The following is a 27,630-nucleotide window of genomic DNA, read 5'->3' as shown; positions in this document are numbered from 1 at the left end:
TGGAGACCTCAGGCTCATCAGAGGTTTTCAGTTTCCCTTCCAGGCTAATATTCTGCATTATTATGATCTTAGATCATTTTTCTAATCATTTATCTTTATGCCTTGCCATCCCAAGGCATAAAGGCAAAAACTATGTGTTCCCTACATGTCTAGGCTTCCCACAGTCCCCAGCACAGAGTTGGGCATGGGATGGGCAGAGAGGAAAGACTAAGAGTTGAATGGAAAGAAGGGATAAAGAAGGGCCTTGGAGGTCAACAGCCTCAAAAGGTGGGGACCTCGTAGCTACTTATGGGATCCCTGGCAGGGTCTTGAAGGCCAATGGGATAAGAGGAAAGTGTCTTGAGAGGTAGGGGCTGGCAGAGGAAGGACACAGAGAAACAGGGCTGGTGATAAACAAGAAGTCTGGGGTGGTCTTCCTGGCTCACCATAGATGACATCCTGCTGCTTCATCACCTCCTTTTTATGCTGCTGCAAGAAGCTGCTATCCACTGCAAGGCTCCAGGAATCGGCTGTAAAGTCCTTCTCATCCATCTCAAAGTCACTCATCAGCTCGTTGTAGATCACCTCGGCACCTGGACGCAAGTGGGGGAAACGACTCGGACCCCAAACCTCTTCCCTGGGTCCTGGGCCCTTCTCCAGATCCCTTTCCACCCTGCCTTTCCCAGGCCAGCTCCCGCCCGCCCCTCACGCCTGGGTCTCCCCCAGGTCCGGGCACGGTCACCTTCGTCGATGAGGGACTCCACCGACAGTGTCCGGTTCCGCATGTTGAGGGAGTCCGTGGACTGTGAGAGGATCCGGCGAAGCCCCAGGGGAGACTCATCATTGAAGTGTCTGAGGGGAGTGGAGCCTGGCTGCATCACCCGACTCACTCGGGCAAGAGATCCCTTCCCAGGTTGGGGAACCAAGGCGGGATCCCAGAGGCAGTCACCCTAAGTTCTCCTTACCTATCATTCTGAACTCAGGGATGGGAAGGATCTCTCAGCCCCTCCCCCCTACCTGTCTCCACCGCCTCACTCTGCCTGACTGGTTCTCCCGTCCCCAAGTAGAGGCTCACCCAGCAATGTTGGTGGTGGAGACACTTTTGGCTAAAGACAAGGAGGAGCGGCCACGGCGGGAGCCGAGCAGGGACTGCCGGATGTCGGAGGGGTAGATGGCTGAGCTGGGCCGCTCCCGAGTGGTAGCTGTCGGAAGGGATACCAAGCAAGCAAGCCTCAAACCTGGTGCCTTCCCAGGACTCAAGCCTCCCAGGCTCCTTGACTAGAAAGGAAGCCTCCTCTCCAACCCCACCTTTAGCCCAGTTCTAGTCAGAGAAAGATGATTATAACACTACCCATAAACTTGTGCAATACTTTTAATGGTTACAAAGAGCTTTTCTTATCTCTTCCCCGCCACAAGCCTATAAGCAAACTGCAGCTCAGGATGGTGAAGGGACTTGTCTGGGGTGACTCAGCTGGTGGCTGAGCACAGACTCAGACTCTAGTCTTCCTGACTAAGCATCCCACTCTTGCTGTCACACCAGATCTTTCTGAATTGGCCCTTAACAACTTCTGCCAACATCCCCAAGTGCCATGTAAATAACTGATCATAATAATATAAAGTGAGAGCAGGCTCAGATGACCAGTCAATCCCAGGCCTTCAACCTCGTTTGAATTCTGCTGTCCTGCCCCCAGGCCCATTGGTCTAGATCTCCCTTGTGGGGCCGCCATCAGCTTCCAACTGAAGGGAGGAAGGTGCTGTGCCAGGGAACAACCTCAGGGGGGCAGCAGAGCCCATGGGCCGAGAGGCCTGGGGGTCCAGGGTCCTATGGCAGCTCCTGCACCCTCACTACTCACTCTTACTGCGAAGGGAAACGGACTGCAAGGCAGTGTTGTTCTTCAGCAGGGCAGCTTTCTGTTGCTGTGAGACAGAGAGCAAGAGAGATACCAAGAACAGCTGTCACCCAAGGGTCACCTCCATAGGCCCAGGACCCCCTCGGGAGAAAGCTGGCTCGATGGCTAAGGGCACCAGGGTGGCTGACCCCAGTGCCCAGGGGATGTGTCCAGAGCAACAGGCTGGCCCCCTCCGGTGGGGCCTGAGGTCTAGGGTGGAGGGTCTGGGCAGCCCCGTGGTGAGGAGAGGGGTGCAGGAACACAGGGTGAGGAATGAACGGAATAGGCACGAGGGTACCGCATACTCGCTACCCTCTCCCCCAGCCCTCTGCCCTCCCTGCCATCTCACCTTCTGCTTGACCTTGGTACAGTTGGCGAGGGTGTCTTTACAGCGGTTGTGGATAGTCACATTGCAGGCTGGGAGGGTGGGGTAGAGAGGGTGACGGGAGGGCCGGGTGGTACAGGACAGGACACACCCACATGCAGACCCCCATGTCCCCCTGGCCACACCGTTGGAGACTCACCCCCTCCCCAGACTCCCTGGCCATTGCCACATCCCAGTCCCTCTCCTCCCGCCTCCCCCTTACTTCAAGCAGGAGATGAAGTGAGGGGGGATAGGTATGGACCACAATTAAGCCATAGGAGGGGGATAATCCTGACTCAAAGATGACCTGTGAGGTGGACTAGAGGGAAGAAGGGGTTACTGGCTGCCAGAGATGAGCTCAAGAGGCACAAAGGTGGTTGAGAATGACAGATGGCAGAAAGGACGCCCACGGAACAGAAGGTGGCACAGGAGCAGCTGGGATGGGGGCTAGGGGCAGGGGGGGAATGAACATCCCCTGGGCAGCGAGGAAATGTGCCACATGAAGTGGATCCTAGCAGATGCAACGATCCTCATCGTACAGATGAGGAACCTGTCTCCTGGAGAGTTAAATCATTTGCCAGAGGTCTTAGTGGCAGAGCTGGGGTTTAACTCAGGGGTGTCTGGGTTCTACCTGGAGCCACGTGTCTGCCGGTGAACCCTGGCTAGGCCTAAGCAATGCAGAGGCTGATGGATCCACCAGCAGAGTGGGGACTGGCCATGCCTTGCCCCTGCCGGCCATGCCTGCCTGCCTTCTGTACTGCTCATGCTTGCTATGACTCCAGTCTCCCTTCCGGGCCCGGGGAGTCTTGTTCTCCAAGTAAGGCAAACCCACAGCTCCCACACTCCATCTGCTTCTCCTGCATCACCCACCCCACCTTGCCGTGGGGTAGGAGAGAAGAGGCGAGGAGGGATAGCCATGCCTGGGCGCCGGGACTACCGGCTGTCCTGTCCCTCTCCCTGATGTGCCCTCAGCCCTTGGCTGGCTCCAGCTTCCCCTCCCCCATCCAACAACACCGGAAACTCTGCTAACTCCTTCAGACAATACCCAGCATCAGGCTTACTTCCACAAATACAAGGCGAGCAGGGTGGGGCAGAGGGGCAGACAGAAGTGGGGGCTGGGGCTGCGCCCACCCCGCTGGAGCTCTCCTCTACTCCAGCACGCAGTGTCTCTGGATCGAACCTCCGCTTTCCACCTGCTCTCAAAATAGCGCTTGCTGCCCGCCTCCCCAGTTCCCCTGGCAACGAGCTTCCAGATTGGGAATTTTGTCAGGTCTCTAGAGGGATCTAGATTGGGGTTCCCTCCTCACCCTCATAAACTCAAGTTGAACAGTGAGGAGGGAGGGAGGCCTCACTGGTTCTGTCTGGGGTTCCCTGCCAGGTTCCATAGAGATTTAGAAGCTAAAACTATCGCTCCTCTGTTCCGCAGTGGGCCGTCCTGCTCAAACCAGAAGCAGCTCTTTGCCATAAGTCTGGGGGTGGATGGGTGGATAGGGTGGGAGCCCTCTGTATAGGCATCTTGGGGAAGGAAGAAATCTTGGCTTGTACTTAATACAGGGCTATCCTGAGATGTGGCTGAAGGTCAGGAGTTCTAACCGCTATTCCCTCAACATACACATTGCTGCCATATCCTTTCTTTCTCACTATGTATCAGTCGGACTAGAAATTTGAGATGGGTGTCCTTATCCCTAATCCTTCAGAGATTTAGAGATTTCAGCCTCCACCCAGTCAACAGAAAGGGAGGGGGCAAGGGGACCCTGAAGTCCTGAACACCCAGTTCGGCCCAGGAAGATCGGCAGAGCAGCTGCAAGGCTGGCAGCCTCCCATCCAGCTCCCCTATCCACCCCACCTCCCCAGACACACAACATTCCTGCTCCTTCTCCAATCAGTTCTCTGACCCTCAGCAGCTGTTCGGGGAGCTGGGGGATACCCAGCGGACGACAGCTGCAAGGAGAGCCACCCTGGCCTCCCCTCCCCCATTCCCCACCCCCAGTCCCGCTTATGCCATATTCTGACCGCCACTAGTCCTAGACGTAAGGAAAGGGAGAAAGGGATCAAGCATCCAGCCCTGGCATTTGGGGCTCAGAGCAGAAAGGACAGATGGAAGGACCAGGGTCAGGGTGCACTGAGGCAGAGTGACATTCAGGGTCCAAAGAACTTACTTGGGCAGATGAGGGCTTCCTTGGCTGTGATGCTCTTGTTACAGGCATAGCACATGGTCATGCCCGAAACGGAGATGGTGGTGAAGAGGTGCCCATTGGTGTAGCGTGCGTCCTTGGCTTCCTTCATCTTCTCCTTTTCCCTGGTCTGCAGAAGGGGCGAGAGAGACAGGAAGTGAGGTTGGAGGATGCCAGGGTGCCTGAGAAGTCCAGAGAGGCAGGCGAGGGCAGAGGTGAGAGAGCAACGCCTTCCTGGGGTTGCCAGAAACACACCACTTCCTGAAGCAGAGCCTGCCGCAGCGTGTCAGAGGTAGCTGTCCAGGAGTGACTGGCCATCCCCAAGGGCCGAGCTGGCCCCTGACCTACCTGGCCCCTGCGGCTGGGTTGCCTCCTGTTGCCGCTCATCGCCACAGCTCTAGACCTCCGCGTCCTCACTCCACCTCCCGGCTCTAGCTCTGCTCGCCCCCAAGCTGCTGTACTCTCTTCTCTGTGCCGGGAGAAGATGCGCAGAGAGGAGGGGAGAGCAGGCAAAGCAGAAGGTGCCAGCTCACCAGTGCTTTCAAATCTATGGGAGTTAGCTCCTCTTATAACCATGACAACCGGTGGTGGAGCCGCTGTCTCCGTGGCAGTGGCAGTCACAGTGGGGGGGCAGGAGAGCCCCTTATCAGATTGGCTGAAGGGGGCAGGATGCCTCCACTGCCACCCTCAACAGGAGGTCCCAAACCTTAGAGGCCTCCACGTCTGCTCAGCCCAGTCTGCTCAGCCCAGGGACGAAGGGCCCCTCTGCAGGAGGCAGCATGTCCCCCGCTAACCTCAGGGAGGAGGAGCCTGGTTTCAGTCTCTTCACTTGTTCTCTCTGGGATCTTTAAGAAAGGAAACTTGGCCATCAAGGTCTCATTCCTGGCAGGAAGTCTCTTCTGCAGTTTTAACTTTTATCCTTCTCACGCTCCCCTCCAAATCCTAGGATCGCTCCCTTCTTCCTCCTCACCCAGTTCGTCTAGGAAGTCCTTTCTGGCATCCGCCCTCCATCCCAGCTGCAGCGCCAGTTCCTCCTGCCCTGCTCTGTCTGGATGGGGCACTCTCTGGGCTTGTCTGCACAATCTCAGAAGCAGGCATTTCCCATCAGCTTTCTCATCTCCTGCTTCACCCCCCGACCCCCACCTCTGCAGGTCAAGTCCTTCTCCCTGACCTCTTTTCTGTCCTTCCTCAAGGCCCCTGAGCTTTCCCTGAACCTGAGGAGATGAGAAGATGGGACACCGTGCTTTACACCCATTCCAGGACCCTCCTCAGTGGTCACCTCAGATCCCTGGATTTTCCCTCCACTCTTAGAGAACTGAGAGCAGGAAGCAGAGATGACAAGACCACTCCTTGCAAGGCCTCCCTGCCTCTCTCAGAAACCGAAGAGCGAGATCCTGATGGCCAGATACTGATGGCCGAGGGTAATGAGCCCCAAGTCAGATGATGCTGTGTGGGGCCCTGGGACAGCCAATCAAAACTCAGAGGAGAATCCGCAGTCTGGACTTGGGGGTGGGGAACCCAGTCCTGACTCTCAGCTGAGGTCACTCTAGCAGTTAGGAGGTGGGGGAAGGGAAGAGAGGCACTGGCTTGGGGCGAGGGTGGAAAAGGGAAGTGCGGAGGGACAGTATGAGTCAACAGCACAGGGGCCAGAGGGCACTGGACTGTGGTGCCCGAGGGTCTCAGGGCTTCCTGGTGCCCCAAGATCCCTCTCTCTCCCGCCGACCCTCAGAAGTCCAGGTGTGTCTGATGGTGAGCAGAGCCTGGAGGTCTCGAGGTCATGCCCCACCAATCACCCATTTTCCCTTTCTCCTCCCCTCCCAGCCTCCTGCTCTTCCTACAACACCCTCTCCTTCCCATCCCTGGCCTCCCACCTCCTTCCCACCCTTGCTGCTCTTGGCCTCTCCCCCCCCTCCTCCTAGGCCTTGTCAGGGAAGCTCACCAACCTCTCACTGTAACCTCCCTCTTTCTTTTCTGGTACCTACCTATCTGGACCACTAGAAAATTCTCTCTTTGGTCTAACCGCCATATGCCCAGCTCCAAATTATAGCTCTTTAGGAAATCCAATCCTCCTCTGAATAAAATGGCCTTATAGAACCTGGGAGACTTCCCTCATAGCTCAGTCGGTAAAGAGTCTGCCTGCAGTGCAGGAAACCCAGGTTCGATTCCTGGGTCGGGAAGACCCCCTGGAGAAGGAAATGGCAACCCACTCCAGTATTCTTGCCTGGAGAATCCCATGGAGAGGAGCCTGCCAGGCCACAGTCCATGGGGTCCCTAAGACAGGACTTAGCAACTAAACCACCACCACCATAGAACCTCAAAGTCCAAGTCCAAACAGCTCACTGCCCTACACTCTGCCTTCTCTTCTCCTCACCTGCCCTCCCACAAAGAGAAAAGTTTGAGGAATTGTTATGTTTGAATTAAAAGTAAGCAAACAAAAAACCGTGACCATATTAAAAAGAGCAACATGGGGAGGGGAAAATTAGGGGTAGGGGATTAAGAGATACAAACTCCTGTGTATAAAATAGATGAGCAGGGAATTCCCTAGTGGTCCAGTAGTTGGGACTCTGCAATTTCATTGCTGAGGGTTCAGTCCCTGGTTGGGGAACTAAAATCCATACAGCATGACCAAAAAAAAAAAAAACCGAAACAGAAAAGAAGCAAGGATGTATTGTATAACACAGGAAGTTATAGCCATTATCTTGTAATAACTTTAATGGAGCATACATAATCTGTAAAAATACTAAAACTAATATAATAAGGTAAATCAACTACATTAAGAAAAAAAAAAGTGACATATCTGAAGCAGGGTCAGCTCCAAAATGGGCAGTCCTGCAGATGCAGTCCTGCAGATCCGCTACAGAGCTGCTACAACTCCCTTTCTCCCCCGACCTCTGCCCTCTGCCTTCTGCCCTCAGGCCTCCAGGAGCACTCACCTGGGGAAGAGGCGGGGAAAGAGGGCGAGAGGACCGGGGCCGCCAGGGGACAGGGACTCTTGTGGACCTTCCCTCTCTGGCTCCAAGGGCCCAGCCTCCTCCGCCTCCCAACACTCACCCTCTCTCCAAGGGACCCCCTGTCTAGGTGGGCCAGCAGCGGGCAGCAGCCACAGCAGCAGCACATCCCAACACAGACACTGCCCGGCAGCGAGCGGCCCTGGCACTGCCTAGTGCTATTGTCCTGGAGGCAGTCTGCACCCTCCCCAAGGGCTCAGGCTGGTGAGGCAAGAAGGACACAGGGCCTGCACCCCAAGGCGGCCTGCTCCCTGTCAATGGCCCTGTGTGCTTCTCTGCCCTCTTTCCAAGTATTCTTAAGATCACCCCTGTTACCTGCCTGCCACCAGCCAGCAGGACAGCCCTTCACCTCACGACCCCATCTGTCCACCAAGAAAAGGGCCCATTACTCCCCAATCCACAACAACCACTCGCACACTCAGAGGCCCTTCCTGCTTGGTTCAGTCCTCTACGTCCAGCGTCCAGAGTCCTGCTTTCTTACAAACCCTCACAGAAGGTCTTGCTACACAGCCTGCATCTCCGCCACTGCTGCATCAAGGATGGAGTGAATAAAGCACGGGTAAGCACCAAGCACAAGGGCTGGAACATAACAGGCACTCAACGTATGCTTGGGAAGAGAGGAAGTAAAGAAGGACGGATGGATGGCCAAGACACCAAGACAAGGGGTCCTAGCAGCACCCTTGCCCCTGCTCTAGGGATCCCCTCATTCTTTACCACAGCTTCAGAGCTTTCAGTCTCCCCTTCCGCCTCCTCTCTTTCTCTCTTTGGCTGAGCCATGCACTTGTGAGATCCTAGTTCCCTGACCAGGGATTGAACCTGTGCCCTGTGCCCTGGAAGCGTGGAGTCTTAACCACTGGACCACCAGGGAATTCTGGTCTCCTCCTCTCTTGTTAGTCTTTCCTCCCTCCTCCCAGAACTTCACTCCTAATTCCTTTGAATTTAGGCTCAGATGGTATCCTCTGAAAGTCAGAAGAAGACTTTCCTTTCCACTGTCATCCCAGACCTTGGTCATTTTGGAGAAAGACTAGGCAAATGGCAGAGGGCATTGAGGCTGCTGGCTCAAACACACAGGCAGTCTCCCCTTCCTCTGGCTTAGGCTCCCAGGCGAGAGATGAGTAAGGCAGTGACATATGCAAAGGCCACAGATGCCAGAGCCAGGACTTTGGCTTCCTGTGTTCCCTAGCGGGCAGCAGAGGGTGGCGGAGCTGACCCAGAGGAGTGAGAGCCTCTCCAAACGGAGCCTAAACTCTCAGTGTCCTTGTTCCTCCATCAGGTATGTCCAAACCAAGACCTCTGGAGGTCACATGATGCTGAGAATGACCTCTGGGCAAGGGGTAGCAGCCTCTTCCCCAAGGTGGTACAGTCTCTGTCCAGGCCGTGCTTGATGCCCAGAAGGTCCCTGGAAGGTTCTACCAGGTTTCAAGTCAACTGTGGCTTAGACCCTGGACAGCAGGGGTTCAGAGTCATAGGCTGCAAAGGGCCATGAGTCCTGAGGGATGGGTTCTAGGGCTGGGAAATGCGAGAGGGGGTTCCTGGCCATGGGACTGAGAAGAGGGTGTGGGGTGATCTCAGCCAGGCTTTGCTTCCTTTATGAGCTTCCATGGATAAGATGAAGGCAGGAGGCTGAGGAGACGGCGGCCAAATCGAAACGTTAACACCAAAGCCAGCAACATAACACAAAAAGACATCGCTGAACACACAAAGGCACTTAATAAACGCTTGCTTGATGAATGAAGATGAGATAGCAGACGGTGGGGGTGGGCACACGAGTGGAGCAGAAGAGGGGTGCTGAGGGCCATAGGGAATAAAGTTGGGCTGGAAAGCATAAGACTCAGGCATCCTGAAACCCAGCTTGCCCCCCCACCAGGCCACACCTGTCGGGTCAGGAGAGAAAGACAAGCAGAGATGGAGGGGGGCAGTGATGCAAACAGACGGGCATTTGTGCAGGCGAACAATAGCTGTGCCAGGACTCCCTGCCCTCCTGGCACAGGGCAGGCCGGCTGAGTTGGGAGGGGGGCAGCTGCTGCCTGCAGCCCCTCCCCCACCCTCCCCCAAGGAGACATAAACAAACCCAGAAGGGTCCAGCCAGCACCTCTCAGCCATTTTTCCGATCAGCTCCAGGAACCATGACCAATCTGCTCCCTCTCGTTCCTAGATGATACTTCAAAGGAGAGACTGAGCTAAGAATGGAACTACTTCCTCACGTCCAGAGTGCAATGAGCCCCCTACTTTGGTGACCATCATTCAAACAGTGACCCAGAGCATCTGGGGACAGACAGACAGACACAGACACCCACACCAACACACAGGACAGGACATGTGCACACACGGGACTCACTCTTTCAGATCTGCCGTCCCTGACTCCAAGGTCAGGGGTTCCAGGAAAGCCAGAGGGACTGAGACTGAACCCCTCTTGAAATCCCTCGGGCAGCCCAGGCACGTCCCTCTCTAGGCGCCATCCGACCCCCTGGAGTCACTCAGCCACTACCTTAAGCATTACACTCCCTTCCCCCATCCTTGCTTCTCCCCTCCCCCTCAGCTCTTTTCCTAACCTCTAAGGCCCCAAGAATCTTTTCCTATGCCCCGCAAGGCCTCAGCCTCTCCGGAGACCCCCTAGTTCTTCAACTTCCCTCCCAGACTGCCAGCACCGCCAGTTCCCTCCAGGGCTCCCCCAGCCCTCCTCTCCGGTTCCACTCCCAGTCCCGCACACAAAGCCAGCCACCTCTCCAACAGTCAGAACAAAGAAATAGTCTCTCTCCTCTCCCCCACCACCACGCTCCAAAGCTGGGGTCCTTTAGATTCCAGGGGGACCCCCTAGCCTCCAGAGCCATCCCTGATCCTCTGGTCCCTGCTTCCTTCTAGGGAGGAAAGGACTCTTTGTTCTGAGAGAGGAGACAGTTAAGGTTTGGGGGAGGAGGAAGGTGGGAACAGAGGAGGAAAGACAGAAGAGGGACCTCTGGGGTTTGGGGCCTATGAAGGTAAGAAGTAGAGCGCAGAGAATGAGGGGGTGGAGGACTGAAGACAGCCTGGAAGAATAGAAATGGAGTGAAAAGAGAAAGGAGTCATGGGTGGTGATGCGGGAGCTGCATAGACTCCAGGAGAGTGGGAAGGAGAAAGCGGCAGGTTCCACTTAAATTCCTTCTTCTTCAAGGAAGTCCCAAGGAGGAAGGCAAGGAATGGTGGGGGGCGGGGGCTGTCAGGACCTGCTGTGAAGCATCCCCCCAAATAGGCAGCAGGGGAGACCATCTTCCTCAAATTATCTCATTTCCAGCAGGCCCCCTCTCCTTCCCACCGCAGTATAAAAAGAAAGGAGACAGCTGGTGTGCTTGGGGGAGGGGGAAGAGGGGATCCAGGGTTTGTTGGCTAAGAACCAACTCCCCTCTTCTGTAACCACAGTTTTCCGGAGGTGGCCCTCCCCTTCCGACCAGCCCAAACTGACAAGCACCCTCCTCCAGTGGCCTCCATGCCCTCTCAGATCTACCCACTCAGCCCCCCACATCCCCACCCCCAATCAGATTCCCAACACCCCCCAAACCAAGATCAGCCCCAGGACCCCAGGATGGAAAAAGTCAAGCTTCTAGATTCCCAGTCCTTCCAATGACCAAAAACAAAACAAACAAATGCAAACCCCCCACAAGACATTAGGACCCAGTTATCTGGCTCCCCAACTCCTCTCAATAACGGAAAAGGGACCCCAGTATCTACCTTCCCAGAATCCCTGTCTATAGCCCCTCATCGGTGCCCCCACGGCTTTCCTTTTTAGGGTGGAACCAAATTTCCGTGGTTTCAAAAAACCTCTCCTCCCCCCTTGGCTCTACTCCAGAGTCTCAGCTCAAACGGTTGAAAAATAAACAGACTTTCATAGCTGGGGCCTGGCCTGGCGCAGGGCTGGGAAGAGCCTGCCTGCCACCCCGCTGTTTCACGGCACTTCAGCCGCCACTCTTCTGGACTTCTGTTTGTCTTAGGCCCTACCCAAACCCCCAGTTGCTTTCCTGTCAGCAGAACCTTAACCCAGCCCCCCTAAGGAAAAGTTCCAGGACAGACTCTCTCCCAACTTGGTCTCTAGATAGGTGGCCAGGCTAGGAGCTAGGAGGGAAGTGGAGGAAAAGGGTTCCATCATCTTTGAGGGCTCCAAAGGAGTGCTGCCCCCATGTCTGAAGACAGTGATGGTGATCAGCATAGGCTGCCTGCCAGGGCAGAACACTGGGATTGGAAAGAGGCCAGAGATTAAACCAGCTATGGACTGGGTCTTGGCCTTTCCAATAATGGGTATAGTGTGGCTGCCTAAGGCAGCTGGGAGGTGCTGCCTGCATGCACCACCTTCCTCCCAGCTCTCACTTATTCACATACAAGTCAGCTTCATCATTTCCTGGGGGCTGAGGTGTGGAGAGGTCACAGTCTTTGGCAGTGGGCCTGGGTACAAAAGCAGAAAAAAAAGATACTTGGAAAGGAGTGGCCAAGAGCTCCAGATAGGGTTGGGGGACTAGGCTAATTATATATCCAAACTCTAGAAATGACAGAACCGTCCCAAGATGAAGAGCTAAGAGCAGAGGTGGGGAGGAGGGAGGAGGGCACAGTGCCAAGTGGGTCAGCCTAAAGGTTTCAGGTTATTTCGGGAAGCTGGTGGGGCAAAAAGGGGTGGGGGACCCTGATGTTTCAGGAACTGGGGTGCCCAGGAACCTTCCTAAGGATGGAAGAAAGGATCCTAGCTACACAAAGACCTCTGCTCCCTTCACCTGAGGGTGATGGCTTGGGGGGAAGTAAGCTGTCCCTACGCTGTCCTGACCCCAGTCACCCGCCCACCGCTGGGGAGAACTGAATCACAGCTGGAAAGTCCATCTGCGAGGAGAGGAGGAGCTGACTTTTGTCTTGCACGGGTGGTGATGCGGGTGGTGTTGGTGGTGGGAGGAAGCTGGGAAACCACCCCCTCCCACCCCTCGGCCGGATGGCGGGGACAAAGAGGGAACGACCGCGCCAGCGACTGCAGGGGGGCGGGGAGGGGGTACACAGAGAGCACCCTGGTGGGACCCTGGGAGAGGGGGTCTCCGAGAGCCTTCACCGCGCCCACCCCCGCGACACACACACCTCCCTGTTCCCGCTCCGTCCCTTACCGGAGCAACTTTCTTTCACGCGGCCCAAAACACCGAGTCCCGCCGGATCGGAAGCAGCCCAACCCCTGGCCCGCTCTCTCCCGGGATCCCAGCGGAGAATCAGCTCAGAGACGGAGGCGCGGGTCGCGTCGACGGCTCCCCCAGCCCCCTCCCCACTCACTCACAGTCCCCACCCACCGCGTCCCGCCGCTTTCCCGGCCATCGCTCCGCCCGATTTTGGCGCCCAGAAAGCAGGCGGGGAGACCCGGGAGCGCCGCGCCGGTGCCGGGGATCGAAGGGCACCCCAAGGACCGCGGGCGGGAGGGACAGGGGTTTCAGAGCCCACCTTGCTGGCCAGCTCTCTGCTCCGGTCGATCCGCGCCCGTGTGAGGGATTCGATCCGAGACATAATCCAATGGAGGGGCGCCCGGGAGGATGCGGCGCGGACCCAGGCGTCCGGCTATTGTGGGGGGAGGGCGGGGAGGGGTCTGCCCCGCACGCGTCAGTCTGGGGGACAGGAAGTCTGACTCCCCTCGCCCAGCACCCAGCGCCAGTTCCTCAAACCCGAGTCTCCACCCCCGCCCGAGCTCAGGAAGGGGGGAGGCGGGGCGGAGGGAGGGCGGAGTGCCGCGCGCCGGACGGGACGGGACGCCTCGGTCAGTGGAGGGGCGGCTCGCACGAGTACACGGGGTCGTGGACTGGAGGTCCAGCGCCGGTGTGTGCCTGTGTGTGTGTGTGTGTGTTGGGGTGCGGGGTGGGGGGGGGGTGTCTCTAACCCCAGCCGCCTCGGCTGCAGTTTTCCTAAAACCCTCCCTGGCCGGCCCCGTAGCCCTCACCCCACGTTCATCTTCTTCCCCTTCCCCTTCTCCTCCCCCAAAGCAGTCCATCAGTCTAGAAAGACCCGCGGGCCGGAGGATTCCAGCCGTTCCCAGCTCTCCAGGGAATCCGGACCAGTTCCTTCCTGGCCTTTGGGGGCCCATCAAAGCAGGCCAGAGCCGACCGACCCCCCCTTTTACGATCGGGGCAGGGGTGGGGAGAGGGCGGAGAAATCAAAGGGGAACTAAAGGCTGGGTTTTAGTTCTTTACAGGGCCTGGAGGAAGAATCCGAGAGGAGAGAGTCCTTCCCCAAGCCCCAAGCCTCTCTGGGGCCTTCCAGGCCGGCACTCTGCCCACCCCCTTCCCTCCTGCTTCTGCCTCCACCGACGGCTTGGGGCCAGGGGTTGTGGGACCAAGACGCTGAGGAAGTCCTTCCTTGTGTCTAACCCCAGTTCTCTCTGTTGCCAGTTAGACCAGAACCAGAAAGCCCAGCAGCCAATCTGCCCCACTGGAGAATGGCCCATGTCTCCACGAGGAGGAGCGGTGGAGTGGGACACACTCTCTGGAAACTCTGCCCCAGCCTGAGGCAACCTCCACCTTTTGGGGGAAACACCTCCTCCCCTAGAATTATAATCATTCACATTGCCCTTCATTTCTACCTCTCAGAACTTCCGTGTCTCTGGAGCAACCAAAAGCACAGAGAGTCCTGGAACAGAGCATCTTAAGTTTGTAGGGTGCTGCCTGACTCTGGTCCTCAAAGGTGTGGAGGAAGGAGGGGAGGAGAGGAGGCCCAACCCAGACCCAGCGGCTCCCTGCAGGGCTTCAGCAGCAGGGCCTGGCTGCAGGTTTTAAGCCCAGCTCAGCACTCTTGTAGGTGCCAATTTTAGCCTCTGCCACTATTTTGGGCTCCACTGCCTCACCACTGGCTGAGCTCCTTGGGCTCTTCACCCCCACACTGCTCCTCTGACTTCCCCTCCTGCCTAGCAACTCCTTCACCTCTTTCTTCACCCATTCCCCTGTTTAGGATCCTTATATAGCAAAGACCAGAAAAAAAGGAGAGAAAACAACCATGCCCAGTTCTAGGCTGAATGGAAACTAGAAAGCAGAAGGGACTTCCCAGGGCCATCAGGGAGGCTGACTTCTCCAGGGTTGCACCTGCAGGGGAGACCTACAGGAAGGCCCTAGGAACTCTCCCAAAAGCAGCGGTCTTGAAGCTCCTAGACCCATTACCCCAGACTTACCTCCCCCCAGTGGGCGGCCAGGGCTGAGGAATGTACTAAATTTAAAAACAGACAGCCAGAAGCCAGAATCCTAGCCGCAAGGCTCCGCCCACTGGGGGCCCAGAGACAAGGGGTAGGCTGAGACCTCGGCTTTTCTCCCAGGCCTGGGGTAGGAGGGTGCTGCAAGCTAAGGATGGAATCTTAAAGGGCCAAACTCCAGTCTGGATATGCAGTAAACCCAGGACCTGAATCCCAGAGTTCTGTGAGGGATCTCAGTCCCTAAACGCAATTTAGAAGGTCTCTATATGAAAGAAGAGGACCTAATCTCATAGCCCTCTTCTGTTTCCCACCCCAATCTTCAATAAACTTTCCACCCATTTGCTCTTTGTTACCTTCCCTCTTACCCTTCCTCTTCTTCCTCTTAAGAGGTGAATAGTAAGAAGGGGACTTAGGGAGTGGGTAAAGGGACTCAGTCTACCTTTAAGAACACCTGTGCTTTTAGCGGGCTAGGCCTGCAGCTTGACTTAATTTCTACTTTCTGTATCCTCTGGAATAGTGAACCCTTTTCCTTTTGCTTTGGCATCCCCTGACCTTTCTTCCAAACCGTTTTCATCCCAGTCCCTGTTCCTTCTACCAGTGATGCCTCCCAGATTTTCTGAAATTATTTTCTTAGATACACAAAAACAAAAGCCAATATTAATTTCTGCCAGAATCTAAAAGTAACCACCCCTTCTTTAGCTTATTTAATTTGACAGAGAAGTGCCTGCGTGCTCAGTCGTGTCCGACTGTGACCTCATCAATTGTAGCCTGACAGGCTCTTCTGCCCATGGGAGTACCCAGGCAAGAATACTGGAGTGGGTTGCAATTTCCTTCTCCAGGGGATCTTCCCAACCCAGGGATTGAACCCATGTCTCTTGTGTCTCTTATGTCTCCTGCACTGGCAGGCAGGTTCTTTACCACTAGTGCCACTTGGGATGCCCTAACTTGACAGATAAGTCCCCCACATTTCAGGGGTAGGGAGGCCATCCCAGAGAAGAACCTGGTTGTCAGCGTCTTGTCCAGTAGATGAGCAGAGAAAGCCACAGAGATACCTGGGCCCAAGTCCTATGGTGGCCAAGAGGTTTGTTTTACTTCTTATTACTTTGTTCCCTTGTGTATTGTGGAGGGGATGATTAATCCATCAGAAATGGTGGAAGAAGGGGACTTCCCTGGTGGTCCAATGGCTAAGATTCCTTGCTCCCAGTGCAGGGGGCCCAGGTTCAATCCCTGGTTGGGGAACTAGATCCCACAGTTCGAAGGCCACAATTAAAAGATCCTGCATGCCGCAACTAAGACCTAGCACAGCCTAGTACATAAATATTTAAAAAAGAAGAAATGGTGGAAGAAGTAAAGAGAGGAAATCAACTGTTCCGTAGGTTTACTGACAGAGGCAGAGGCGACAGTATATAGTCAAAGCTCTAGGTTCATTGTAATACAGCAACACCTCTTACTAACTGTGGGGTCTTGGGCAAGTGGCTTAGCCTCTAAGATATCTTGCCATAAAATGGAAATTCAAATACTTATCTTTGCCAGAGTGTTATAAGAATTAGATGAGGACTTCCCTGGTGGAGCAGTGGATAAGAATCCGCCTGCCAGTGTAGGGGACATGGGTTCCATCCCTGGTCCAGGACTATCCCATATGCCTCTGAGCAACTAAGCCCATGCCCCTGTGCCACAACTACTGAAGCCCGAGCACCCTAGAACCAGCAAGTCACAACTACTGAGCCTGGGTGCTCCACTGAAGCCTGTGCGCCCAGAGCCTGTGCTCCGCGAGAGAAGGTGCCGAATGCCAAGCCCGGGCACCACGACTAGAGAGTAGCCCCTGCTCTTCGCAACTAGAAAAAGCCCACATGCAGCAGTGAAGACTCAGCGCAGTCAAAAATGAATTTTTTTAAAAAATGAGATGAGTTGAGCTCTGTAAAAGTGTTGTTGTCAACTTTACATTGCTCCTCAAGTAAGAAGAAATAAGCTACTTCCTTCTTTCAATGCTTGACTGAGCTGCTCTCCAGCCACACCTCTGGTGTTTACCTGCTTATGGCCCCTATCCTGAGCTAGGAGGAGGGGAAAGGAAGAGATTTAGTGACTCAAGAACACACATTCATGGGGGTGGGAGCAAGATGAACCAAGAGATGACAAAGAGGGAAACAGGTAGACAGGACCAGAGCCCTGGTGAGGAAAGGTGACGCGGACAATGTCCTGATGATGCTAGTCCTTCCTGCTGCTGGCCTGGGCTCGTCTCTGCCCACTTTCCCTTTCATCCCCTCACCAAACTGCCAGGCCAAGGGTGAGCAAATGAAAACCAACTGGGATCCAGACGGCCCCTGGGCAGCATCGACTTCCCCTCTCATTCACATTGCAGGAAAAGAGGGTGATTCTGCCATCAGACTCCTACTCTGCGCTGAGAGCCTGCGGGGTGAGGGGCCCCAGAACCAAGGTCTCAGTGTTGGCTTTGTTCCCTAGAGAGCTCTGTTCCCCACCAAGAGGCAAGAAGGAGCCTCAGTGTGCCCAGCTTGCTCTGGTCTCAGACTGCCTGATCTCATGCTTCAGCTTCTCACTACAGCCTGCGGTGAGAAGGTGCTAAGAACCTGGTTTCATTTCTGCCCTCCCTGCCTACCCAGAGGAAGGAGAATCCTGGCTAAAAGACTGACAGAGAGAGGGCCCAGGCACTGTGGGCAGGTGAGAACCTTACTGGGTAGAAACCTGTGGTGTTTCCAGGTGAACCTGATGATGTCTCGTCTGGGGTTTCTGTCAATGTTCAGAAGCTACCCCGGTGGGAAAATACATGCATACTTGGGTAAGCCAGGAGAGGAAAAGGGGGATGGCTCATTCTGCCAGTAAATGAAGAAAGTAGAAATGAATTCAAGCAGTAGGCAGAGCTCCCGGTTTCACCAGAGCCTGAGGGTTGGTAATAAGGAAGAGAGCAATGTGCCTTCATCTTCCTGGGGTCAGAATTGCACACAGCCCCACGTGGGCGCTGTGTGTGCGCTTCCATAATCATACACTCCTGGCTTCCACTCTCCCTATGGTCTAATTTCAAGTCCTTCAGCTGCTATATCCGCCCATAAAATTATGAGTGTAAAAGCACTTTGCAAACCCTAATACTCTCTGAAGAAGTAAAAAGTGTTGCTGTAATTATTATCATCATTATGTCCAATGGCTAAGATTTCTGCTGCCCACCTCTTAGCTATGTGGGGCCTAAAGAGAGGGAAGGCTAGGGCACTCCTTAGCTTCCGAGGCCCTGGCCCTTCTCTTCTTCCAGCTGTCTACAGCTGGCTACTAAGCTAGAGGCATGGGGAAAGCAGAGGAAAGGAGATTTACTGGGACATAGGGAGGGAGCCTGAGAGACATAATGTGTTCCCTTAAAACTTGAACCATTGCCCTGTGTCTCTGCCTACTGGGGGAAGCTGGGGAGGGGGGCAGGTGGTGAGGTGGAGAGGAAGGGAACTGGGGAGGGCAGGGGGCCCAGGCTTCCCGTTCCCCTGACTCCTACCTTGGCCTTTCCGGTCATGCCCAAGATCAAGCTGAGTGTCCGTCGCAGGGAGGAGCCTGCCCAGGTACCTGAGCTCCGTTCCAGTTGGCTACAGCTGCAGAGAGAAAAAGAACAGGTGAAGGGATGGAGCTAGAGCTGGAAAAGAACAAGATACTCCCAGAGATATGGTGGATGAAGGTGCCATAACCAGGGGAGAGAAAATGGAGATACAGGGGGAAGACTGAGAGAAGGATGGGGACAAGGGAAGGAGGACTTAAAAAGAAGAGGCTCCCACCCCCTATCTCCTGGGATTTTCTGGCTATGGTCACTACAGTTTCCCAGGCCCCTCTATATATGAGGGAAACTCCAGGCTCCTCCCAGATAAATACAGACGCTCCCCTCCTCCCTAATCCAGGACCAACCTCTTTCATACTGCTTCCCAACGGAAATGATATGGGGTGTGGTGGGCTCTCCAAGAGGACGTTTTTCCCCCACAAAACAAGAGCCCTGTGTACGACCCTCTCTGCTGTGTGGAAAGGGCCTCTGGGCCTACCGCCAATAAGGACTGAATTTCCTGGGATTTCATCAGCCCCATCCCATGAGCTAATCCCAAACCCAGAGCCAGGAGGATGTGTCAGCTAGAGATTTTCAGGACCACAAATCAGAGCTTGATATCTTAAAGGGCCCATTCCCAGCTCACACACCCACACTGTCTCAGAGGGCTGACCCACTCTAATCAGACTTTGGCTGCAGGAGTCAAACAAACAGGTGCTGATTCGGCATGCTTATTTACACAGACACTGAAAGCTCCCAGCCTCCACCTCTGTCCTTGAACTACATGCCTTCAGCCCCTGCCTTCTCCCCTAGGGGCTCAACTGCCCATGCCCACCTCTTCTTAGGGCCACTCCCCATTGGTCCTTGGTCACAGTCTCTCCCTAAGATTGTACAGCAGCCAACCTTCTGACCCTGACAGCAGCCATCAACCTCCACTCTCTTACTCAACACACACCCTGGGGGTCCAGATACTCCTTTTCTTTCCCTAATTTCTTCCTCATCCCATGGAGCTACCGGGAACCTTCTTTGCCTTCCCTGCCCAATGAGAAGAAGGGCAACTCTTTGCAGTTCAAGGAGAAGGATATTTGGAGATCTTTGATCAAAAAACGTTAAGGGGTGCAATGTTGCAGAGACCCTTGAGGCTACAAAATTCCTGGCCCAGTCCCATTGCCTCTCCCCCATCCAGGCCTTTGAGAGGCTCTGAATCCCCCAAACTTACCTTTGGCTCAGGTCAGTGCCAGAAGACTGGGACAAATTCCCTGCCAACACAAAAGGAGACGTGAGGTGTCCAGCTAAAGCCAGACAAAGGCGCTCAGAGCTGCCTCCCCCACCCGCTCCACCTGGGTCAGGTTCCCAAGCTGCAGGTGCCTCTGACGCCATTCCTGAGGGCGGGCACTGGGGAGCAGGGAAGGAGGGCGGGTCTGAGCAGAGCAGAGCTGAAGGACTTAGCAGCCAGGGTAACAGAGCCCTGGGGGGTTGTGTGGAGAAAGGCTGGAGGCCAGTGTCACAGTTCTGTTTCCGGTGAGTGGAAAGGACAGAGGATTCACTCTGAGCTCCCAAAGCCTCATCTTGATGACAAGGCATGTTGAAGGTAACTGTCCCCCTCTCTGGTGAAGGGGGAACCTGGAGAGCCTCTTCCTGTCCTGTGTTCTCCTTCCTTGGAAGGAGAGTACCAAAGTCTTGAATTCAGATCTCTCATTTGCATAAAGGCGTTTCAGAGTACCAAAGTCTTGAATTCAGGTCTCTCATTTGCATAAAGGCATTTTGGAGTTTCCAAAGGTGTGTGGTTGAACACAACGCAGGACCTCTGAACCCAAAATTTACAGCTGGCTCTGAGGACTGGGGTGAGACTGCCAGAAGAAGGGGCCACCACTGCTTTGCTCCCCACTTTTACTCACCAGCTGGGTCTGAGCAGCCCAAGAAGCAATTGATGCCACTCATGGATACAGACTTGGAAAGCATACCAGTGGCTGAGTGGTCCAAAGGGCCAGCTGGTGGGTGACAGGAACCTTGATCCTAGAATCAAGAATCTTCATGCAAAGACCAAGCTTCAACCATCTTCCCCCCAGGCTCTTCACTTTCCCACAGCAAAAGGCCCTTCAGGCCTTCTACCCCTCCCTACTACCCATATCTGGAACATTCCACTTGAAATAGTTAGGAAGTTATTCCTGCTATTTAGCAGTCATCACTCTGTTGCAACTCAAATCGAGGCTGCCTTAATATAGAATATATCCTAGAAAAGATTTACCCTGAATGGTTTCCAAAGTGACAAACTCAATCTACAGAGGTCAGGCAGATAGTGAAAAAAAAAGAAAAAAAAAACGGGGCAGTCTGGTTTTAAAACAATAGGGAATAGAAATATTCATAAACTACACACCCAATCTTTCAAACCCTTTTTGTTTCTCAACCCTACTTGGAACATTACAAAAACTGGCTATATATCAGTCCATAAGGCAAAATTTAACATACTTCAGATAATCTTTATCAGAGAGATCATAGGAAACAATCCAGAAGTCCCTTTTCACAACAGACTGAATAACGAATCTATGGTATATTTATATATACAACAATAAAAATAAACAGACTATAGTTCACCCAACAATACAGATGAACCTCACAAAGAATGCCAAGTGGAAGAATGAAGATACAAAAAATTTATATACATAATGGATGCTGCTGCTGCTGCTAAGTCACTTCAGTAGTGTCCAACTCTGTGCGACCCCATAGACGGCCTCCTACCAGGCTCCTCTGTCCCTGGGATTCTCCAGGCAAGAACACTGGAGTGGGTTGCCATTTCCTCCTCCAATGCATGAAAGTGAAAAGTGAAAGTGAAGTCGCTCAGTCGTATCTGACTCTTAGCGACCCCATGGACTGCAGCCTACCAGGCTCCTCTGCCCATGGGATTTTCCAGGCAAGAGTACTGGAGTGGGGTGCCACATTCATATAAAATTTAAAACAGGTAAAACTTATTGATATTGTTTAGAGATGCACATAAATGTGGTAAATCTATAAGGAAAACTGACCTTGAAAGTCAAGAAAGTAGTCCTCTCTATCAGGAGAGGGCTGTGAGTGGGGAGGGACCCCATGGGGGTTCTGGGTTTGGTGGTACTCTATTTTTTTTTAACCTAGAGTAGTTACATGAGTGTTTGCCTCCTAATTATTCATTACATTGTACAGATATGTTTTATATACTTTTCTGTATGTATATTTCAAATTTTTAAAAAAATATCCATATATTTAGAAATTTAAAAATACCCTTCCAAATAAACTTGGTGATCAAAGAAGAAATCATTATGGAAATTTAAAGATATTTTATAACAACAATAATGAAAATACTACTCAACAAAACTTGTAGGAGACGGTCAAAATGTACCTCAAGGATAATTTATAACTTTAAAATGCTTATATTGAAATTTTTAAAATTGAAAATTAATGAGCTATGCCAACTTAAAAGGTTAGATAAAAGAACAACAAAACAAACCCAAAGAAAATAGAAAAAAGGGTAAAGGGTATCATAAAGATAAAAGCAGAAATCAATGAAGTTGTAACAGCATAAAATAGGATCAATAATGCCAAGAGACAGGCCAATAAAATAGACAAAACTTTGATAAAAGTGATGTGCAAATAAAAGTATAATGAAAAAGTGGATCTAACTATAGAAAGAGCAAAAGGTGACTAGAAAGATAATGCTATCTATAACTTAATGCCAGTAATTTTGAAAATGGAAACAAAATAGATAAATTATTTAAAAAATATATATATATGACTTACCAAAACTGAATCTAGAAGAAATAGAAAGTCTGAATGGTCCTATTAAAGAAATGGAATCAGTAGTTAATCTTTCTATAAACAAAACACACAAGGCCAAAACAGTTTTATAGTCAAGGAATAGATCTTTCAAGCAATAGAACACTGATCCAAACTCTTCCAAAGAATAGAAAACAAAAACTTTCAAACCCTTTCCTTGATTCTTAAGCTACACGTAGACAATATGACAAAGGAAAATTATGGGCCAATCTCTCTTATGCAAAGTACAAACATTCCAAACAAAATATTAGCAAACTGTAATAGATTTTAAATGGCCTTAATAGCCACAAATTATTTACAGCTCCTACCATTAAGAAGGAATCTATTTCTTCACTCTTTGTATCTGGGCAGGCCTGTGACTTACTAAGATGACTAGAATGTGACAGAAGTAGCATGATGTGATTTTTGAGACTATACCTCAAGAAACTCAAAGCTTCCTCTCTTGCCCACTTAGAATGATATTTCCATGTGATGGAGAAGCCATATGGATGAGAACCAAAGTATCACAACAAGGCAACCTAACAACCCACAGGCATGAATATCACCATCCTTGACCATCAGTCCTTTTCAGCCACCAGATAACTGTGACCACATAAGTGAGGCCACGTAGAACTGGCAGAAGAATACCCAGCTAAGCTCAGTCAAAATTAACCATCCATAGCACTCTGAGGGGGAAAAAAAGGTGGTTGTTTTAAGTCATTAAGTTTGGGGTTAATCTATTATGCAGCAATAGATAATTGATGCCACAAATGAATTCCAGCAGCGCATAAGAAAGAGAATCCATCATGAAAGAGTTGGAATTATCCTAAAAAATGAAGGTGGTTTAAGATGAGGAAAATCTTTAAATGTAATTTACCTCAATGACAATATTAGAGGAGAAAAAAACATTACCAACTCAGTAAAAGCAAAAAAAAAAAATCACAGGATAAAATCCAACATTCACTCATTGTAAAACCAAAGGCCTGAGTGTTACCAATAGAAGGAATCTTCCTTAACTTCAGGAAGTGAAGTGAAAGTTGCTCAGCTCAGTTGTGTCCGACTCTTTTGCAACAGTCCATGGAATTCTACAGGCCAGAATACTGGAGTGTGTGGGCGTTCCCTTCTCCAGGGGATCTTCCCAATCCAGGGATCAAACCCATGTCTCCTGCGTTGTGGGCAGATTCTTTACCAGCTGAGCCACCAGGGAAGCCCTTTAACTTGATAGAGTATCTTTTAAAACCTTACAGCCAAAAATCAATTTTAATGGTAAAACATGAAATGTACTCCCTCTAAAAGACAAGGATAGCCATTATCCCCATTACTGTTTAGCATTGCAATAGACCCCTAGCCAAGCACAGTAGGGCAAGAAAAAGAAATGAAAGAAATTATTGGAAAAGAAGAAAACAAAGTTCATTTAAAGATGACATAATTGTCTACTTAGAAAAGCCAAAAAGAAAATCCACAAATTGTTATAACTGAAAAAAAGAGAGTTAACAAGATGAATAACTATAATTAATTCAACTACATTTCTATAAACCAAAAATAATTATAAAATACAATTAACACAATTTCTTTATATAAGAAAGCATTTATAATAGCAACAGAATCTATACGGCACATAGAAATAAATCTAATAAAGATTGACGACCTGTATGAAGAAAACTAATACTTTGTTAAAAGACATATTGTTTAGAAAGCCTAACTAACTAGAGATATCATTTTTCATGGATAAGAAGATTCAATATTAGAAAGAAGTCTGTTTTTCTTAAATTAATCTTTAAATCCAACATAATCTCAATAAAAATTCAGCAAGAATTTTAGCTGGTTCTAAAATTCATAAGATAATAATAAAAAAAGAAAAAAAGAAAAGAAAATTCATATAGAGATATAAAGGACCTAGAATAGCCAAGATAATTTTAAAGAAAAGTAAGAAAGTTGGAGAACTTAAATCACTACATTTTTAAGATTTACAGTAAAAGCTACATTAGCCAAAAAAATAGATAAATAAATAAAACTTGTAAGAAAAAAAACTCATCTATGGAGAAAGGAATGGCTACCCACTTCAGTATTCTTGCCTGGGAAACTTCATGGACGGAGGGGTCTGGCGGGCTACAGTCTGTGGGTGTGGGGTCACAAAGAGTTGGATATGACTAAGCCACTAACACTTTCACTTTCATAATAAAGCTACATTAACTAAGATAATGTGATACTGGCATAAAAATAGACAAATAGATCAATGCAACAGAGAATAGACTCCGGAAACAGACTCACACAAATGCACCCACTTGATTTTCAACAAAGATGCCACAGCAATTCAGGTAAGAAAGTAAGTTTTTTTAATGAAGAAAATATATATTTTTATGGGGGAAAAAAAACAAAACTTTTTTATTTCTTCTATATACTAGAACCTAGATAAGTCACAGACCTAAACATGAAAAGCTAAAACTATAAAGCTTCTAGAAAAAAACATTAGAGAAAAATCTTCACATTCTTGGGGTAGGCAAGATTTCTTAAACATGACGAAAAGCACTAAGCATTAAAAAACTGATAAATTGGACTTCATCTAAATTAAAAACTCATGTTTATTAAAACACAGTATTAAAATAAAAATGCAAGTCAAAGACTGTGAGAAGATATTCACAATACACATATCTGGCAAAGGACTCAAATCCAGAATACATAAAGAGCTTTTACAAATCAATAAGAGAAAGACAAACTGTTTTAAATGTTAAGCAAAAGACTAGAACAGACATTTCACAAAACAATGTATTTGGATGGCCAATGAGAATATGAAAAGGTGCCCAGTAAAATTTTTCAACAGGGACATGAAACGTAAAACCAGAATGAGACAATTCAAAAACACCCACCAGAATGGCTAAAATTAAAATCTTAAAAAAAAAAAAAAACTTGACCATAACTTATAATGTAAATAGATCTGAAAAAGAATACCTACCTATCTATACATGTACAACTGAATCATTTTGCTATACACTTGAAACATTGTAAATCAACTGTACTTCAATAAAGTGAAAGTGAAGTTGCTCAGTCGTGTCTGACTCTGTGACCCCGTGGACTGTAGCCCACCAGGCTCCTCCGTCCATGGGATTCTCCAGGCAAGAATACTGGAGTGGGTTGCCATTTTCTTCTCCAGGAGATCTTCCCGACCCAGGGATCAAACCCAGGTCTCCCGCATTGCAGGCAGACACTTTAACCTCTGAGCCACCATAAAATCTTGATTAAAAAAAAAGTATAATATACCTAAGAAAACATCTAATATATATCTATAAACAGTATGGAAAAAATATGATAAAACTTTATTGAAATACATTGAATGGAGAAGTATCCTGTTTTCATGGGTAGGAAGAAGCAATATGGTAAAGATGCCCACTTTTCCTAAAATAATTTTTAGATTTAATGCAACGCCAATCAAAATCTCAAAAGTTTTTAATGCATGTTTTATACATAAGTTATACTTCAATAAATATGTTCTTTCTAAATTAAGAAACTGTCTCTTTAAAGACATTATAGAGAGGAAAAAGTCAAACCACTTTTCTCAATCTTGAGAAAAGATCATTGCAACACATATAACAACAAAGGATTAGTTTCAGGATATGTAAAGAACACATTCAAAACAATAAAGAAAAAACCTTCAAAGAATCCAATAGAAAAGTGGGCAAAAGATAGGAAAAGGAACTTCACAGAAGAGGAAACACAAATGACCAAGGCAAAGGGAAAAAAATGCCAATCCCATTTGTAATAAGGATAATTCAAATTAAAACCACAATGAGATTTATAACCACTAGACTGACAAAATTAAGAAATCTGATGATTCCAAATGTTGGAAAGCATGTGAATCAACAGGAGCACTTATATATTGCTGATAGAAATAAAAAGTTTCTCGTTATCTCAAAAAAATGAACATTGTATACTCTGTGACCCAATAATCCTACTCCAAGATATACTGCAGAGAAATTCTTGCAAATGAGCACCAGAAGATGGGTAGAAGGATGTTCATAATGACACTCTTCATGATAGCAAAGAATGGAAATTATACAAATGTCCATCAACAGAAGACTGGAATGAAAATAATGGACTACATTTGCAACACACGGATAAAAATTAGAAACAGGATGCTGAGTGAAAATGCAAGTTATAGAAAATTTTGTGGAATATAACATCATTGATTTTTTTTAACATCATTGATTTTAAAGTTAGAAACAAAAAAGAAATAATGTATTACTAGGTAATACTTTGTGCTAAAACAATTTTTTAAACTACTCTTAAAAAGTAAATGAGTTATTAAGAAAATTGAAGACAGTGATTACCTCTGGAGGGGAGGCAAGGGAATAAGAGAAGAGAGGCAGACATAAGCAAAGATAAATGTGTTAGTAATGTTCTTGTTCTTGAGATGGGTGGTTGGTTGATTAGGCATTCATTTTTCAATATTACATTTAAGACAATGGAAAAATACAATACAGAATATTAGCAACTCTGGCAAACTGGAGGATAAAGCTCTCATCTAAGGACATCTGAATTTTAGAAATTGTAAACACCGTGCTGGCCAAACAAAATAAATTTTGAGCTAGACTTGGCTCATGGTCAGTCTGCAAGCCCCAGTCTAGTTTAATGAATTTCAGACTTTCAGTCTATGGACACTGCAGAGGACTTACACCAACTTGCTGCTGCAGGAAGAAACAGACAAATAAACAAGCAAAAAACAGACAGACAGACAAGGAGAAATTTAAGGGAAGTACTTAGATAAAGACAGGAGAGGAATGAGAGAAGGAAGGCATAAAAAAAACAAAACAAAAACACACAACACTAGAGAGGGGAGAAAAGAAGGAGACATATAATACCAGGAAGCGCGCAGCCGGACAAAGAGAGAGGTGAAGAGGGGGGAAATAAGTAAGAAGGGCCTGGAGGGAAGAAGAGGAAAAAAAAACCACTGTCTCCCATGTATTAGTCGCAGTATTGGGCACTTCAACACTTTTTTCCCCAGTCTAACAATCACAACTTGAAAAGACAGGTTTTAGTAGCCTGATTTTCAGAAAGATATAATGCATTGTTCAACTAGTGTGACTCCCAAACGCTGTTCTTTCTACTATACCACATCGAACTGGGCTGGAGGGAAGAAATGCAGAAATGGTGATGGAGAAAAGTGTGACCTGGGATAAGATGGGTTTTGCTGCTTCCCTGACAGACTGTAACAGCCCCTTCTTCTCAGCCTCTCGCCTGAGCCACAGGCACTTGGATCTTGAGGCCGGGTGGGTACACTGGCCAGTATGTGCTGGACAGGAGGTAACCTTAAGTCACTGGGCTTGAGGCATTTCTGTGTACAGCTGTCCCTCATTATCCACGGGGTCTGATTCCAGGATCCCATGGATACCAAAATCCAAGGACGCTCAAGTCCTTTACACAAAATGGCATAATATTTGCATATAACCTATGCGCATCCTCCCATATACTTTAAATCAGCTCTAGATTAATTATAATACCTCATGCAATGTAAACGCCGCATAAATTAGTTGCAAACATAATGTAAATGCTATGTAAATATTTGCCAGCATAAGGTAAATTCAAGTTTCGTTGGAACTTTCTGGAATTTTTTTTTTTTTCAAGTATTTTTGACCCATGCTTGGTTGAATCCATGGATGCTGAACCTGTGCATACCGAGGGCTGACTATACTCAGGGACTCTTAGCTAGCAGACCCAGAGGTGTCTCTAAAACCTCTGTGTATCCTC

The 27,630-nt window shown here is 49.7% G+C and overlaps 1 protein-coding gene and 1 long non-coding RNA gene across 10 annotated transcripts in view; one reads left to right on the top strand and one right to left on the bottom strand.

Annotated features, from left to right (window-relative positions):
- The window catches only part of ARHGEF2 (Rho/Rac guanine nucleotide exchange factor 2), a 48,676-nt gene that overhangs the window by 11,154 nt on the left and 9,892 nt on the right, over positions 1–27,630 (bottom strand). For 3 of the 9 annotated variants that reach the window (XM_070785074.1, XM_070785067.1, XM_019953429.2), the window contains 10 exons: positions 21,874–21,912; positions 20,001–20,118; positions 19,322–19,361; positions 18,070–18,163; positions 4,392–4,536; positions 2,218–2,285; positions 1,833–1,896; positions 1,055–1,181; positions 722–831; positions 426–572 (listed from right to left, as the gene is read on the bottom strand). In XM_070785074.1, coding sequence (XP_070641175.1) covers positions 426–572; positions 722–831; positions 1,055–1,181; positions 1,833–1,896; positions 2,218–2,285; positions 4,392–4,536; positions 18,070–18,163; positions 19,322–19,361; positions 20,001–20,118; positions 21,874–21,912 — 952 coding nt within the window. Of the gene's footprint in view, positions 1–425; positions 573–721; positions 832–1,054; positions 1,182–1,832; positions 1,897–2,217; positions 2,286–4,391; positions 4,537–4,754; positions 6,185–7,457; positions 9,873–12,525; positions 12,677–12,850; positions 13,059–18,069; positions 18,164–18,470; positions 18,600–19,321; positions 19,362–20,000; positions 20,119–21,873; positions 21,913–27,630 lie in introns of those variants that run through there. The other 6 variants (XM_070785070.1, XM_019953453.2, XM_019953444.2 and 3 more) reach the window with 6 other exon arrangements.
- LOC139181613 (uncharacterized) lies at positions 13,125–14,920 on the top strand. The gene is made up of 2 exons (XR_011565419.1): positions 13,125–13,219; positions 13,384–14,920. It is a non-coding gene; the product is annotated as an uncharacterized lncRNA (long non-coding RNA).

The sequence above is a fragment of the Bos indicus genome, chromosome 3, assembly GCF_029378745.1.
Source record: "Bos indicus isolate NIAB-ARS_2022 breed Sahiwal x Tharparkar chromosome 3, NIAB-ARS_B.indTharparkar_mat_pri_1.0, whole genome shotgun sequence".
NCBI lineage: Eukaryota > Metazoa > Chordata > Mammalia > Artiodactyla > Bovidae > Bos > Bos indicus.
This window is presented reverse-complemented; position numbering and strand designations above follow the sequence as displayed.